At 39.4% G+C, this 12264-nt stretch overlaps 1 protein-coding gene across 1 annotated transcript; it reads right to left on the bottom strand.

Moving 5' to 3' along the window:
* Nucleotides 1–2816: 2816 nt before the first annotated feature.
* On the bottom strand, nt 2817–10354 carry LOC110052258 (uncharacterized). The gene is made up of 4 exons (XM_020758372.2): nt 9715–10354; nt 6850–6977; nt 6228–6662; nt 2817–5708 (listed from the first exon to the last, which is right to left on the bottom strand). The coding sequence occupies exons 1-4, from the start codon at nt 10205–10207 to the stop codon at nt 5526–5528; spliced, it is 1239 nt and encodes a 412-aa protein (XP_020614031.2). The 5' UTR covers nt 10208–10354; the 3' UTR covers nt 2817–5525.
* Nucleotides 10355–12264: the final 1910 nt, after the last annotated feature.

The raw sequence follows: 12264 nt of genomic DNA, 5'->3' as shown, positions 1-12264 counted from the left end.
GAGACGCCAGGACTAAGCCAGTTATGGCTAGCCCGAAGACCATCACCAATAACACAGCCATCAGACACATTAAGCGACGTAAAAACTTCACCTGCTGATGTGTTTCCTGTGTCATTCTCATCATTGAATCGTTCCTGGTTTATCTGCGATCTTTGGTAGGTTGAACTTCTTGTTTCTATCACCTCTTAATTCATCGTGGTAAACTCCATTTCCTATTTCTCTTTTTGTAATCTCGTAAATTTTCTGTAAGTGAGTCATTTGACCGTTAGCATATCCAGCAGATTGCATTTCCATGCTTGTTCCCTTAGAGGGCTCAGTGCAAGAAATTGAAGCCACTTCGTCTTCGGAATATATTTTAGTTCGTGTTGATCTTTGCGTGGATGATTAAGTCGTCAACAGCAGTCCATTCTTGAATTGAAGCCTCTACAACTGCGGTTGCTGGTTTGCCATTTGGACCACCGCCTGTCGTCAACAAATGTGCAAAACTAAAAAACAACAGAACATGATCTGCTTTATCAATACTTGTACCCTTCAAGGACCCAGGGTAAGAAATAGAAAGCAACTCATGTTGTGGATTTATCCGAGTTATTATTGAGCGTTGCATAAATCATTACTTTCCGACGACAACTTCTTGCAGGTTGTTATCGTAAAAGTACATGTGTATATAACATTTCTATAAGCCTCTATTGTAAACAGAGTTTGGTATTAAAGTGAAAAGCAATCCACCGTAGGAAAAAAAAGGATGGTGGATGTACATTTCACCACAAGGCCTTGCGAACCTAACACAGCCTAAAAGACACAAAGAAAAACAAGTTTTTACAATGTATGTCCCTGTACTAAGGACATTCAGTAGCCTAGGTTTGAAGATTGTATAACGTTTCTGTGCGTTTTTATGAACGCTGTTAAGGTTTTCGTGCGCTAAGAACTGTGAGTAAATATACCAGTCACCATCGTTTTTCCTACGGAGGAATTGCACCTCGGAGACTTGAGTCACTTGAGGATAGCTCACTGAATATGCAAGTCGATCGTTATCAGACTCGTCGCGGGACAGATTTTTTAACGGCCAAGACGGAGGTCTTGCTACAGTCAGATTATTTTCTTCTGGGATATTTGATGCAATTATTTTGTTAGAGAAAAACTAATTCTGATACAATTCAGCTAGCGCTTGAAGTTTGAAGTGTGTCCGGTCTAGACAGCTGAAGGCTGCCAATGAGAGTCGATTGTTTCAAAGGCAGTTCTATTTGTCTTAAGGGATTGGGTTAAATGCCAATCGTAGCGAGAACTGGGTGTCTCCAACTGCCTTGATGTACGAAAGCTAAAGGAATATGAGTTAAGTAAGGTTTCCTTGTTCGTGAAAATTTTCCTTTAGTGTGAAATATCCTTCAAGCTGAGTTTGGATATCACAAGGTTGCTCGTTAATTTGAAGGGTAGTGACTTACTCTACATTTACTTCGAAATGAATTTTAGTTTACTATCAGAAAACAAGTGAAATTCGACTGAAAACAATTCCACGTATAATCATGAAATTCAAAGGTGTTAATGTTGCTGTTGTTGTTGTTGTTGTTGTTGTTGATCCACTTCACTTTCCCACAAAGCAGGTTTTTAATGACACCCGTGAAACTGATTATCATGCGAATTGTGGTTTTAAAGTGAGAGCAATCGTGAGTTCAAAACAAATGATCGTTACGAGTAAATTGCTCTCTTTTTCTGATGTTATAACTGAAAACACCTTTTTCGGATGTAATGAGTTTCTGGTAAATGAAACACAGCTAAAGGTTTGCTAACAGACCTTTTCCGCTTGGGCGGTTTGTTTTCCATTACAGACCACCTGATTTTCTCTAGAGAATTGTTTTTTTTTTTATCTAAAAATTATTTCTTCATATGCGCACGACTATTTGAAAATGTGAAAGTAATTCCCAAGAATATCATCACATGGTCTGAAATGGGGCAACAAACCAACCAGTAGAAAAAAAGTCTATTAACTTTCCTTAGCTTCAGGGGCTATAGTTACTTCGTTTCCAAGATCAAAACCGTTGAAACCCATTCATTTCAAGTACTGTAAATCTCGTCGTCTGTTGTTGTCGAGTCATCCAAAGCCATAATAAAGGAAGAGGAGGGAGAAAAAAAAGAGAAATTCTGCGAACGGGCCCTGTGTCCAATGCTACTCGATCTACCTCACACAAACGAAAAACTGCTAAACCACCACACCATCAAAACAACATACTGCTTCATCGACGAAAGTTATTTCGACGTTTAATTGGAGGAGTCATGTTCTTGCATGGTTCTAAAAGTCGATTTAGGATTTTAACAATAAGTTAATAATTCATGAAAAATTTTGACATTAAAGAGGCGTCATAGCTTTAAAGTTGTAAAGGAACTGAAGGGACAATGGGCCTTAGAAGTATACGTACCCTGGGACTCATCAAGGATCGATGGGCCCTAGAGGTGTAACTGGTAATCAAGGCCCACTGGGATCGCATACATCACAGGTACTACTGGGCCTTAGAGGTGTTACCCACCGAATTCCCTCCCTTGAACAATTTTCAATATCTTTCATTGGGTGTTGCAGAGCTGTATTGCTAATTGTAGCACCCTTTTGACCACAAGAAGTAGCAAAATCCTTGTAGTCCTATGAAAAGGTCAGTCTACTTATTTAACAACACTTCTTCGAATACTAAATCTCTTTGCAGTGTTTCAATGCAAAGGGCTGCTTTACGCTAATAAACTGCCGCAGGCTTAAAGAAAAGGGAGGATATTATAGTCCTAGTAAACAGGCGTGAATAATAAAATAGATGAGGGCTTAAATCTGCGAGGAATTTTAAGTTTGCAAACTTTAATATAAAAAGTAAAAATAATAGAAAAAAAAATGAAAATGTTTTCAATCAGTCTTGCAATCGTGTATTTGTTTGCTGATTGATTAATTATACAATAATAATAATGATGATTTACATTAACTTCTAGTTATTAATCAGTAATACTTTACTCTAACTTTGCTTATAGCTATCTACCTAACAAACTTCATTACTCTGTAATACTAAGCAACAGAACAATATTCCTATAAGTTGCTATACGTTATTCCTATACGATTTGGAAATGCATTTTGTTGATAAATAGTCATGCAGTCTGTTAATCTCATTATTAACTTTTCCGCCGTGATATTTTCACAGCGTGGTCACTTAAGAAATTACTTGTACTTGCAATCGTTTGCATTTCAAGCCTACAAATTTTAAATAAATGGATTAAAAGCTATCAATTCGTTACAAAACTAACCAGTAGAATTAGTCGTAGTCTTTAAGTCAGCCATAGTGCTGAATACAAGAGAGCTAAAGCAAACCACGGCGGCAACGGCAACGAAAACGTCACCAAACAAACAGTTTAAGGGGTGGAACAATGACTGTGCACGTGCGTTATAAAGCGTCATACATTTCTTTGCCGTCCCCTGCACAACAACAACGTGAAATGGCTAAGTTCTACGTAGTTTGGAGAACGCGAACGACGTATTTTCATTCGGAATTAAACGATGCCGTCACATATTTAGCTTGAACAAGTTCTGAGACAAAAAGACGCACTTAACAGATCTAGACAATTGCGAAATTCGAAGGTAAAATGTTGGTTCATTTTGTACTAGGCGTTGCCCTCGTGGTCGTTGTCGTTATTGTTTAACCTCTCTACTGTTTTAACAAAGTCGCCGAGCGTCAATATTAGGGAATCAAAGCTACAACGATGAAAACGCTGGCCGAAAACACGGTTCTAAACCAGAAGTTTAACGGTTCTCCAGTACATGGTTTGCAACAATCCCGCTGCATACTTAAAAAACCGTTAGTTTGTTTCTCAAAACAGCCGTCGCGCTAGTTCAACTTCCCTAATCTTAAAGAAAAACAATCTATGTATTTTATGTACATCGAATATGGCTATAAGATTGTCATAACTACGTCAATGAATACTGCTCTATTTAAAAAATAGGAAACAAAGAACATTTAAAGTAAGTCGAAATTTGCCTTGGTGTGATTAATATATATATATATTGTTTACGACATAACATTGTTACGACGAAGTCAATTAATGAATTGATAGGAAATTAGTAGGAAATTAGTCATCGGCATTAAGTTATGTACAACTATGTACAACTTTTAGAAGGAAACGATTGAGAACCTAAATAATATCCAACAATTCATACCAGGCTGTTATATACTTGACACAAAAGGTTCAAGCAAACCGGTATTACTATAAACCCCAACTTTTCTTAAGTCTTTGTTCGGTTTCTGCTTCTTATCGAATGGAGACTAGGGACGAGTAGTGTATAACCATCCTCTCCGACTAACAAGGTCGCCACAGGTCACGAAATGGTCAAAACAATATGTCTTCAAGATCAGGGAAAAGTCAGAGAATTTTATTTAGAGTCAGGGGAAATTGAAATAACGTAACACGGCTGATTTAATACCGTTGAAGGCTGGAAGAAACATTTGGCGTCACTGTGATCTCAACGATATTTTTCCTTAACGAAGAAAGAAAATTTGTCAAAAATTTATCAGTCTTAATGAAGGTGTAAAAAGGACGGCTGTAAGTTGAAGCTAATAGCTGCTACTAGATCTGACATTTTGTATTTATTTAGTCAGAGAAGTTTTATTTTTATCAGGGAAAAGTCAGGGAATTTTGAAAAGTGATGCCTGTAGCAACCATGAGTAATTTTGTCAATGAGATATGTGCCCACAAATGTGCCCCTCTTTTACATTGAATGAATTGCGCAAGCTGAATTAAACGGACATGTCAGCTGAACAAGATTCTCAATAGTTACTGTGATAGTTTTCGTATAGTAGATATAAAACATATTACTCTACTCAAATTCGCAATTAGCCAATCAGAAGGCTTTCTACTGTCTTGATACTGATCCTGCAATGTCGAGTCACGGATACTCTCCGAGTGCTTCAGTTGTGTTAGTGGTGACTGGCAGATAAACATTATGAAAACGCGAAGATGCTCCTTTACAAACGCGTTTTTGTACTCTTCGAAATTCTAAAATGTATTTAATACATTTTATTATTATTATTATTATTATTATTTCTTTTTTTTCCGTAGAGCTTCGCACTGGTAGCTCATTTCACGAGGGGCCAACCTCTCCTTGAAGCAATTTAAAAATCATCATCACTAAGCCATGGATCAAGTGAGCAACTAGACGGTTATAACTCTGTAGGGCTTGTGAGTATCAGGTGGAGGCATGGAAATCGTCAATTTCAGTGTTAAAATATATAATAGTCTATTCCAATTCACATCTATAAACAACACTAACTACTTGGTTACTCGCTGTGTAGATTTAAGTTTCTTAGTAAATGGAAACATGGTTTGTAAATTAAGCAATTTTACGAGCACGGTATTTGTGGCCTTGCCTGTCTACTCTATGAAGAAATAGATTGCAAACTTTATGTCAATGAATGATCAGTTACTTAGTGCAACAAAATGAATTCCGAGCACTGCAGTTTAAAGGATATATACACAATCATCTTCAAGCTTTTACTTGGCACTTCTCTTTAACCGGTAAAGGGGCAGATCCAGTAATACACAACGCATACTAATTTACCAACAGCATGAAGTTTTTTCTGACATTCGCAGTTGTAGACAATCGTATTTGTGCTCGGGTCAATTTCTCCTCCCAGAAAAGCGTACTCTTTTGCGTTTTTTGCTGAACACGTGGCGCCAACAATCTTCATGCCCTGAAAAGAGGACATAAGCATGTCTCACAAACCTTATTCAGATCTCAATGTAAAGGGAAGTCACCTTGATTTCATCATCCATGCGTAAAAAAAAAACTATTGGATCTATAACTGGATGTGTTGTGCAAGTGCTAAAACTTTGTTACAACAGAGGATTGAGTTATTTTATAGACACGGTACGCAGTCCTTTCACGGATAACGCTGCGACGGGCGTTGTGCAGATGTTTTCGGAATGATGAAAATGTCTAGCCTCTTGGGCCGTTTTTGGTGTTGTTGTTGTTGTTGTTGTTTTTTCTTTAGCCTGTTCCAGGCTCTCGGTCAGTGGGGACGATCGAAAAAGCGGGCGCGGGACGAGCGGCTCTACCAGACTTTTCGATCGTCCCCAATGACGGAGAGCCTGGAACAGGGTATTGCTTCTTTTTTTCAACGACCTCGAGCTCTTCGCTGGTTTGTGGCTTGTTGATTGTGTGTCCTAGTACACATGTATATCTAAACAAGTCAACTGACTATCAGGTATACCGGATGGGCATCTTCTCGCACAGTAGCCTTTGCGTCGGTCGCCGTCTCTTTAATTGTCGTGCTGTTCCAGTGCTGACAGCGACTAACATTCCAGGCTCCAGAGCTACCCTGTAGTGCCTTGCCAGGAGGGCCCATTGGTCCTGGATCTCCAGGGGACCCTGGCGGGCCTTGAGAGCCGTTTACACCTCTTGGGCCCATTGGTCCTTGAATTCCAAGGGACCCTGGCGGGCCTTGAGAGCCGTTTACACCTCTGGGGCCCATTGGTCCTTGGGTTCCAGGAATGCCCGGTGCGCCATGATTTCCGTTTACGCCGCTAGGGCCCATTGGTCCTTCATTTCCTTTAGTGCCATTGAAGCCCCTAGGTCCCATGGGCCCTGGTGACCCTTGAGGGCCGGTGGGACCCGGCGGACCTGTGCACTGGCTGCATTTTGATCCCTGCAAAACAACACAGAGAATCGCGATTGGTGAGGTTTTCAAGGATTGGTGTAAAACAAGTTACTAGTTCGCGAGGAAACAAAATGTAAACAATTCTTGCAATTTTTTTTTTTTTTCAGGGTAATACTTTTCTCTCTGCAGTAGCTAGGGGTCGGAATTCAATTTATACATGTTTAACTGCATTTACCTGAGTTGTTAAGTTTGCTATAGCTTTCTGAGAGAGATTCAATGCTTCTTCCAGTTCTGATATCTTCACTTTTAACTCTTGGAGTAACACACTTTCTCCACATCTGGTCGATGTACTTTCTGTAGTTTCTAAAGAAAGAATGGAGCAAAACGTCAGCAGCATAAGGCATCAGATGTTTTTCCCTAACGGATTATCCTCAAATTTGCTACTTCATCATCTTTACCGCCATTTAGTCACATAGGTTGAAAAAGGAAATAAGACTCAGTTCGCAAAGAAGGAGGAAGTTCCGACTTCATTACTTTAAGTGATAAATTCAATATGGCCAAAGTGACGTTTAGATGAAAGTATCATGGGGTCCCCAATAGGTTTGGCGGGATGCGGGATTTGGCTTTTTTTCGCCGTGATATTTGGGATTTGAGCTGAAAACAGGGGTGGGAAGCGGGAATTACAATTACGAGCGGGAGCGGGATTTCGTGTTTTTGTGGTGTTGGGATGCGGGATTCGAGAGGAGAACAGAGCGAGATACGGGATTTCAATTCTTACGTGACCTCATAAATTGTCATTGACCAGCGCAAAAAAACACAAGTTGGCAGAAACGAACCTTTTGTGCGTACAGCTGTGTCAGGTTTCTAGTAATGACAGAGTGAATAGTAACGGCTCTGTACTCTGTCAGGTTCTGTTAAATGTATTCATTATCGTTTAGTATCATAAGACTGTATGAGCTCTTTGAGTCCTATTGCGATCATTTGTGTAGCCTGCGTAGCTTGGCGGTCACGTTTTTAAGTAATTTGAGCGCGATAAGAAAGCGGCGACGCCGCGATAACGAGCGCCAAAGTCACGCAATGATTTACCGAATGAAGTATGCGACATTATAAATTGCGTCACCATATATTACGAAAAGGATGCGCGAACAGGAATGCCTTCAGTCAGAGAGAAACGTTCTAAGGCCAGTTTTCAAGAAAAGTGAAGACGCTGAAAGCTTTGAAAGAAACAATCAAGTGTGTTTACGGACCATCTCTTGAATATGGGAATGAACAATCTTTTTCTTTCACTGATACGCGAATACAAGAAAACAAAACGGTAAACCGCTTACAGAAAGAAACGTTACAATCATTTGTGCCTACTTATATGCTACCCATTGAATTCTTTTTTGATCTTTTATGCGATATCTATTTTTACAAAGTTTCTGAGTTAATAATTAAACTAACTGTTAATGTAGCAAATTAATAATTAACGCAGAAGCCTCTTTGAAAAGTGGGCGGGATCGGGATTTCCAGGCAAAAAAGGGCGGGATGGCGGGATTAACAGGAAAAAATGGGCGGGAAAGCGGGATCTGAGAACCCTATTGTGGACCCTCTATCAATGTTGTTCCGTGATAAAGAAAAATATAGGTCATTTAAGGATTTTCGAGCTGTGCTAGTCCCAGCTTAAGGATCAGAATTCGCCAGCAGTAGATAAAACATTTAAGAAAATCAGAAGCAAAGTAAAAAGAAAATTCCTGAGAAATGACAAAGGTCTCTTGTGGACTCATGAAAAGTATTACAAGAGACCTACTCCTCGCGCTTGTACTTCCACAAAGGTCATGTTTTAAAAAAATTTCCAATGATTATCATTCACTATGCATCCGCCATGGTACAGACCGATCCCCCCACCCCCACCTCCAGGACTCAGTTGGAATTTGGGTATTAGTTCTGGATAGGGTACAAAGGATCTACAAAAACAGAAAAATTCGAGATCTCCGCAAAGTGGATAAATATTTTGTTGAAAGCGGGAGAAACTCCCAGGTCCACCGAAATTGCTGCTAAAAATTTCGAGCTTCAGTCATTATGTACATGAAAATATTTGGGATTCAAATTTTACGCCAGCTTTTTCTAAGCTTTTCAACAATGTTTATCATAATTGCTACCCGTTTTGTTAGCGAATGGAGCCAGATACTGTTCGCTTTCTTGCTTGTGAGAATGGCCCCCTCAGCTTCCGCTCTAATTGACCTTAACCTCAAGCGAAAGTTAATATGGATCGCTTTTACTAAAATGACAAGATCGTTTTTAAGTGCATCTATTGAAAACGTCACCAACAAATTCGGAGATTTTAGAGTAGATGGGGAACAGTAAACAGCCAAAATTTTAGCTTAGCAGTGTTTACTGCAAGCAAATCGTGGAAAAAGCAATATTTGAGAAATTACAGAACTTTGTATGGGTCCGCTATATTCTTGTGTTAGTTTGCTACTCTGCCACGTGGCGGGTCTTCAAGAAGAACAGAAACTGCTGCCAATGACAGAAGTTTTCAGTTCCATATGTTAAAGTTATCGTTTTCAAGTGATTAGAATATATAAAACTGAGAAGCTAAAAGTGTTACTTTCTGTAACATTTCAGATCAGGTCAGATTTCAAAACGATTTTTCTCGGCTAAAAACGAAGCATTCTGCTGTAAACAGAAATCTTCACAATCAGTAATCAATGACACTGATATTGACCATACGTTAAAATAACGGCTTAATATAAATAGATAAAAAGAAAGTTATAAATGTACAGTTTTGGCGATGTCACGTATAAAAAATATCTTTTTTTGCATCTTCCTTTTGGAGACCTTGCTTCGATCAACTACCACATTTCACACACAGGAACATTGAATTGGTCTTTCGAGTTTGTTTACTAAAAGGCCAATTTAAAAATAGCGATCGTTGACAACTTTTCAGTTTTTCGACCTCTTGTTGCTATTTAGTTAACGTTACTCCAAAATGTCTGATTTCGTGCAAATTATAGACTATTAAAGGCAATTGCAACAAGCCGGGTTGTCCTTAAATGACCTGATTGATACAATAATCGTACTGTTGCAACTCGCATGTCATTGACGGTAAGTGACATACCTGGCGAGGAAGTGGGCTGATTCGAACTCAAGGTGTTGTCCGACATGAGCATCATGACAGTCAAGATTAGGCTGCTTGTAGCTGTGAGAAAGACTATCAAGAGGAGCACCGTCATGAAATACATCATACGACGAAATAAATCCATTTGTTGTTGCGTTGCTTGTGTTATCGTGTTCAATGTGTCGTACATTGCGTCCCTGTGGTCATTCCCGAACCGTGGCTGTCTGTCTTTTGGAAGTGTCTTGGCGTCAAAGTTGGGGATGACTTCGTATACTCGCCCATCGTAACTCATGTCGAATTGACGAATCTCGACAATTTTCTCCAGTTCTTTTTGCCCCGTTATAGTCGGTGTGGGCTTTGGTTTCGTTTGGTTAGCCTTTCCGGTTGTTTTGTTTTCCTTGTCACCATCAGCCTTGTGAAGGCTACGAGGAGTTCCATGAGCCCTGCTCATTTCGTAGCATGGATTTTCTTTCGATCTTACTTGTCGTTGCATAATCTTTGCAAATATGTCAGCCTGTAGTAGATAGGTGGTGCGGCCGTTCTTCCGGACGTGTTCTCAGACAACCTTAGCACGCCAATTCGCGTGTAGTAATGAATTCCACACATACACCCTAGGCTGAACTATTGACCTCCGAGCGGTTTCGCGTATAAATTGCTTAGAACAACCAGTGCGGTCTTATTTAGTTTGATAGAAAAAGACTAACTGTGGTACAAATGTCAGACGTCACAGTGAACTATTGCTTTAGTACCTTGGATACAACTCCAAATTAAGATTTCAATAAATATTTTCCTAAATTCTCTACGTGGTATTTACAACCTTACTTTCAAAAGTCTTAACCTCTTTCATTTCAAGTGAGATCACCTTCTAATATCTCATTTCCATATCAACTCGCTGTCAACCGAAACGTGACGAGAAGAACGAAAACGTTAACTGGGGAATATTTTCATGTACATGATGACTGAAGCTCGAAATTTTTAAAACCTGGCGTTTAAATGAAATGTATTCATGTTGGGATTGAATGGATTAAAAATACGCAGTACCATCTTGAGGGGGTGGGGAGGGACGGGGAATCTCTAAAGTCACGTAAAGATCAGAAGCTCAGTCAACTCGTGCGCGTAAATTCAGAGTCCAGTACAGCCAGATAAAATTTAGTAGTCTGTTTATTTCATCAGGAAATTAACGTTTTCAGGACCTTCCTGTAGTTTTACAGTAGCTTGGCCGGCTGCACGGATTGGAATGATGAAACTTCTCTGCCGCAGCACGTGGTGGACATCCGCACTGGCTGATGTTCGTTCACTGCGAAACAGACAAGAGACGTGTTTTTATTATACGGTTTCCAAACATTTGGAAATGTTTCTAACTAATAGACAATGTTATCAAGAAGTCAGGCCAGAGAAAAAAATCGCAATCCTCATTTGTTTTCCCTATTTTACCTTCGCCACAAAAAGCAACCTCGTGTGAAGAGACATGAAGGAGGCACGATAAAATACAGTTGACAGATTTATCGCAAAGAAAATTATGTTAGTTTTGTGTCCAATAATAGATAGGTAATAGAAATGCTTTTGGAATTAGTCCGATAAGAAAACAAACTAAAAATAACTGACTTCAATTATATTGAAATTATTTTTTTTGTGGTTTGCGGTAATATTGCAATCAGGAAAGCAAAACCTTACATTTACAAGTTTGGATTTATCTCGGGAAATATGAGCTTACGGTACTCGGGAGTTATTGCAAAATTTGCCCTGAGGTAAGACTGGTTAACTGATCCTCTTCACTGTAAAGCATTTATAATTAGTACCTTTCCCGGCGAAATGATCTCTTCTTTACCTGAATCGTTAGGTTTGCCATCGCCTTTTTGTGCGTCTTCTGTTCAGACTTCTGTTCTTCCAACTGCAAGCGAGTGACATTCAATGCATCTTGCAGCTCTGAAATCTTCACTTTCATCTCTTGGAGCATCACTCTCTCCACACGGGTGGAAAAATATGAAGAAAGTTGTAGGTTTAGTATCGGTTGTTACTAGTATAACCAACAGGACTACACTCTTTTTCTACGAATACAATTTATTAAAGTATCAAGGCTGAAATTTGAGAAATTTTAAAATGCCACTGAAACGAAACTTTCGTATGTGAGATTTTTGCTTAGTAATAAAGTTTCAACCTTACTTGGAAACACTGCAGACTTTTTTTTCGCATACGGTAAGCGAAAACTGCTTTTACAGCCGTTCGAAGTTGGCTGGTTAAGCCAAAATTGGCGGCCATCGTGGCGCGCCCAAAACAGCCTAGTGACGTCACTGGTTGTATTACTCTCATGCCGCGCTGAAAATTTAGAGTGATCATAGGAGAAGAGAATACTGTTCGAAGCCCCCCAAAAAACAGCTTAAGGACATCTCAGGGCTGTAAAGCAGATAATACCAATAGCCTTAGACATGAAGAGGTGGAGAGTCTTTTCAGTCTATTTAATTGGATATTTTATGTAAGCAAGCAAACGAGTGGGAGTTCTTAGATCGCAAAATGATCGGGACTCTTAGTGAAATGGCCAGCACTCAATTA

The sequence above is a fragment of the Orbicella faveolata genome, unplaced genomic scaffold (assembly GCF_042242905.1).
Source record: "Orbicella faveolata isolate gen_17 unplaced genomic scaffold, um_ofav_v1 contig_24, whole genome shotgun sequence".
In the NCBI taxonomy this organism is placed as follows: Eukaryota; Metazoa; Cnidaria; class Anthozoa; order Scleractinia; family Merulinidae; genus Orbicella; species Orbicella faveolata.
Note: the sequence above shows the minus strand (reverse complement) of the source record. Positions and strands in the feature narration are given on the sequence as shown.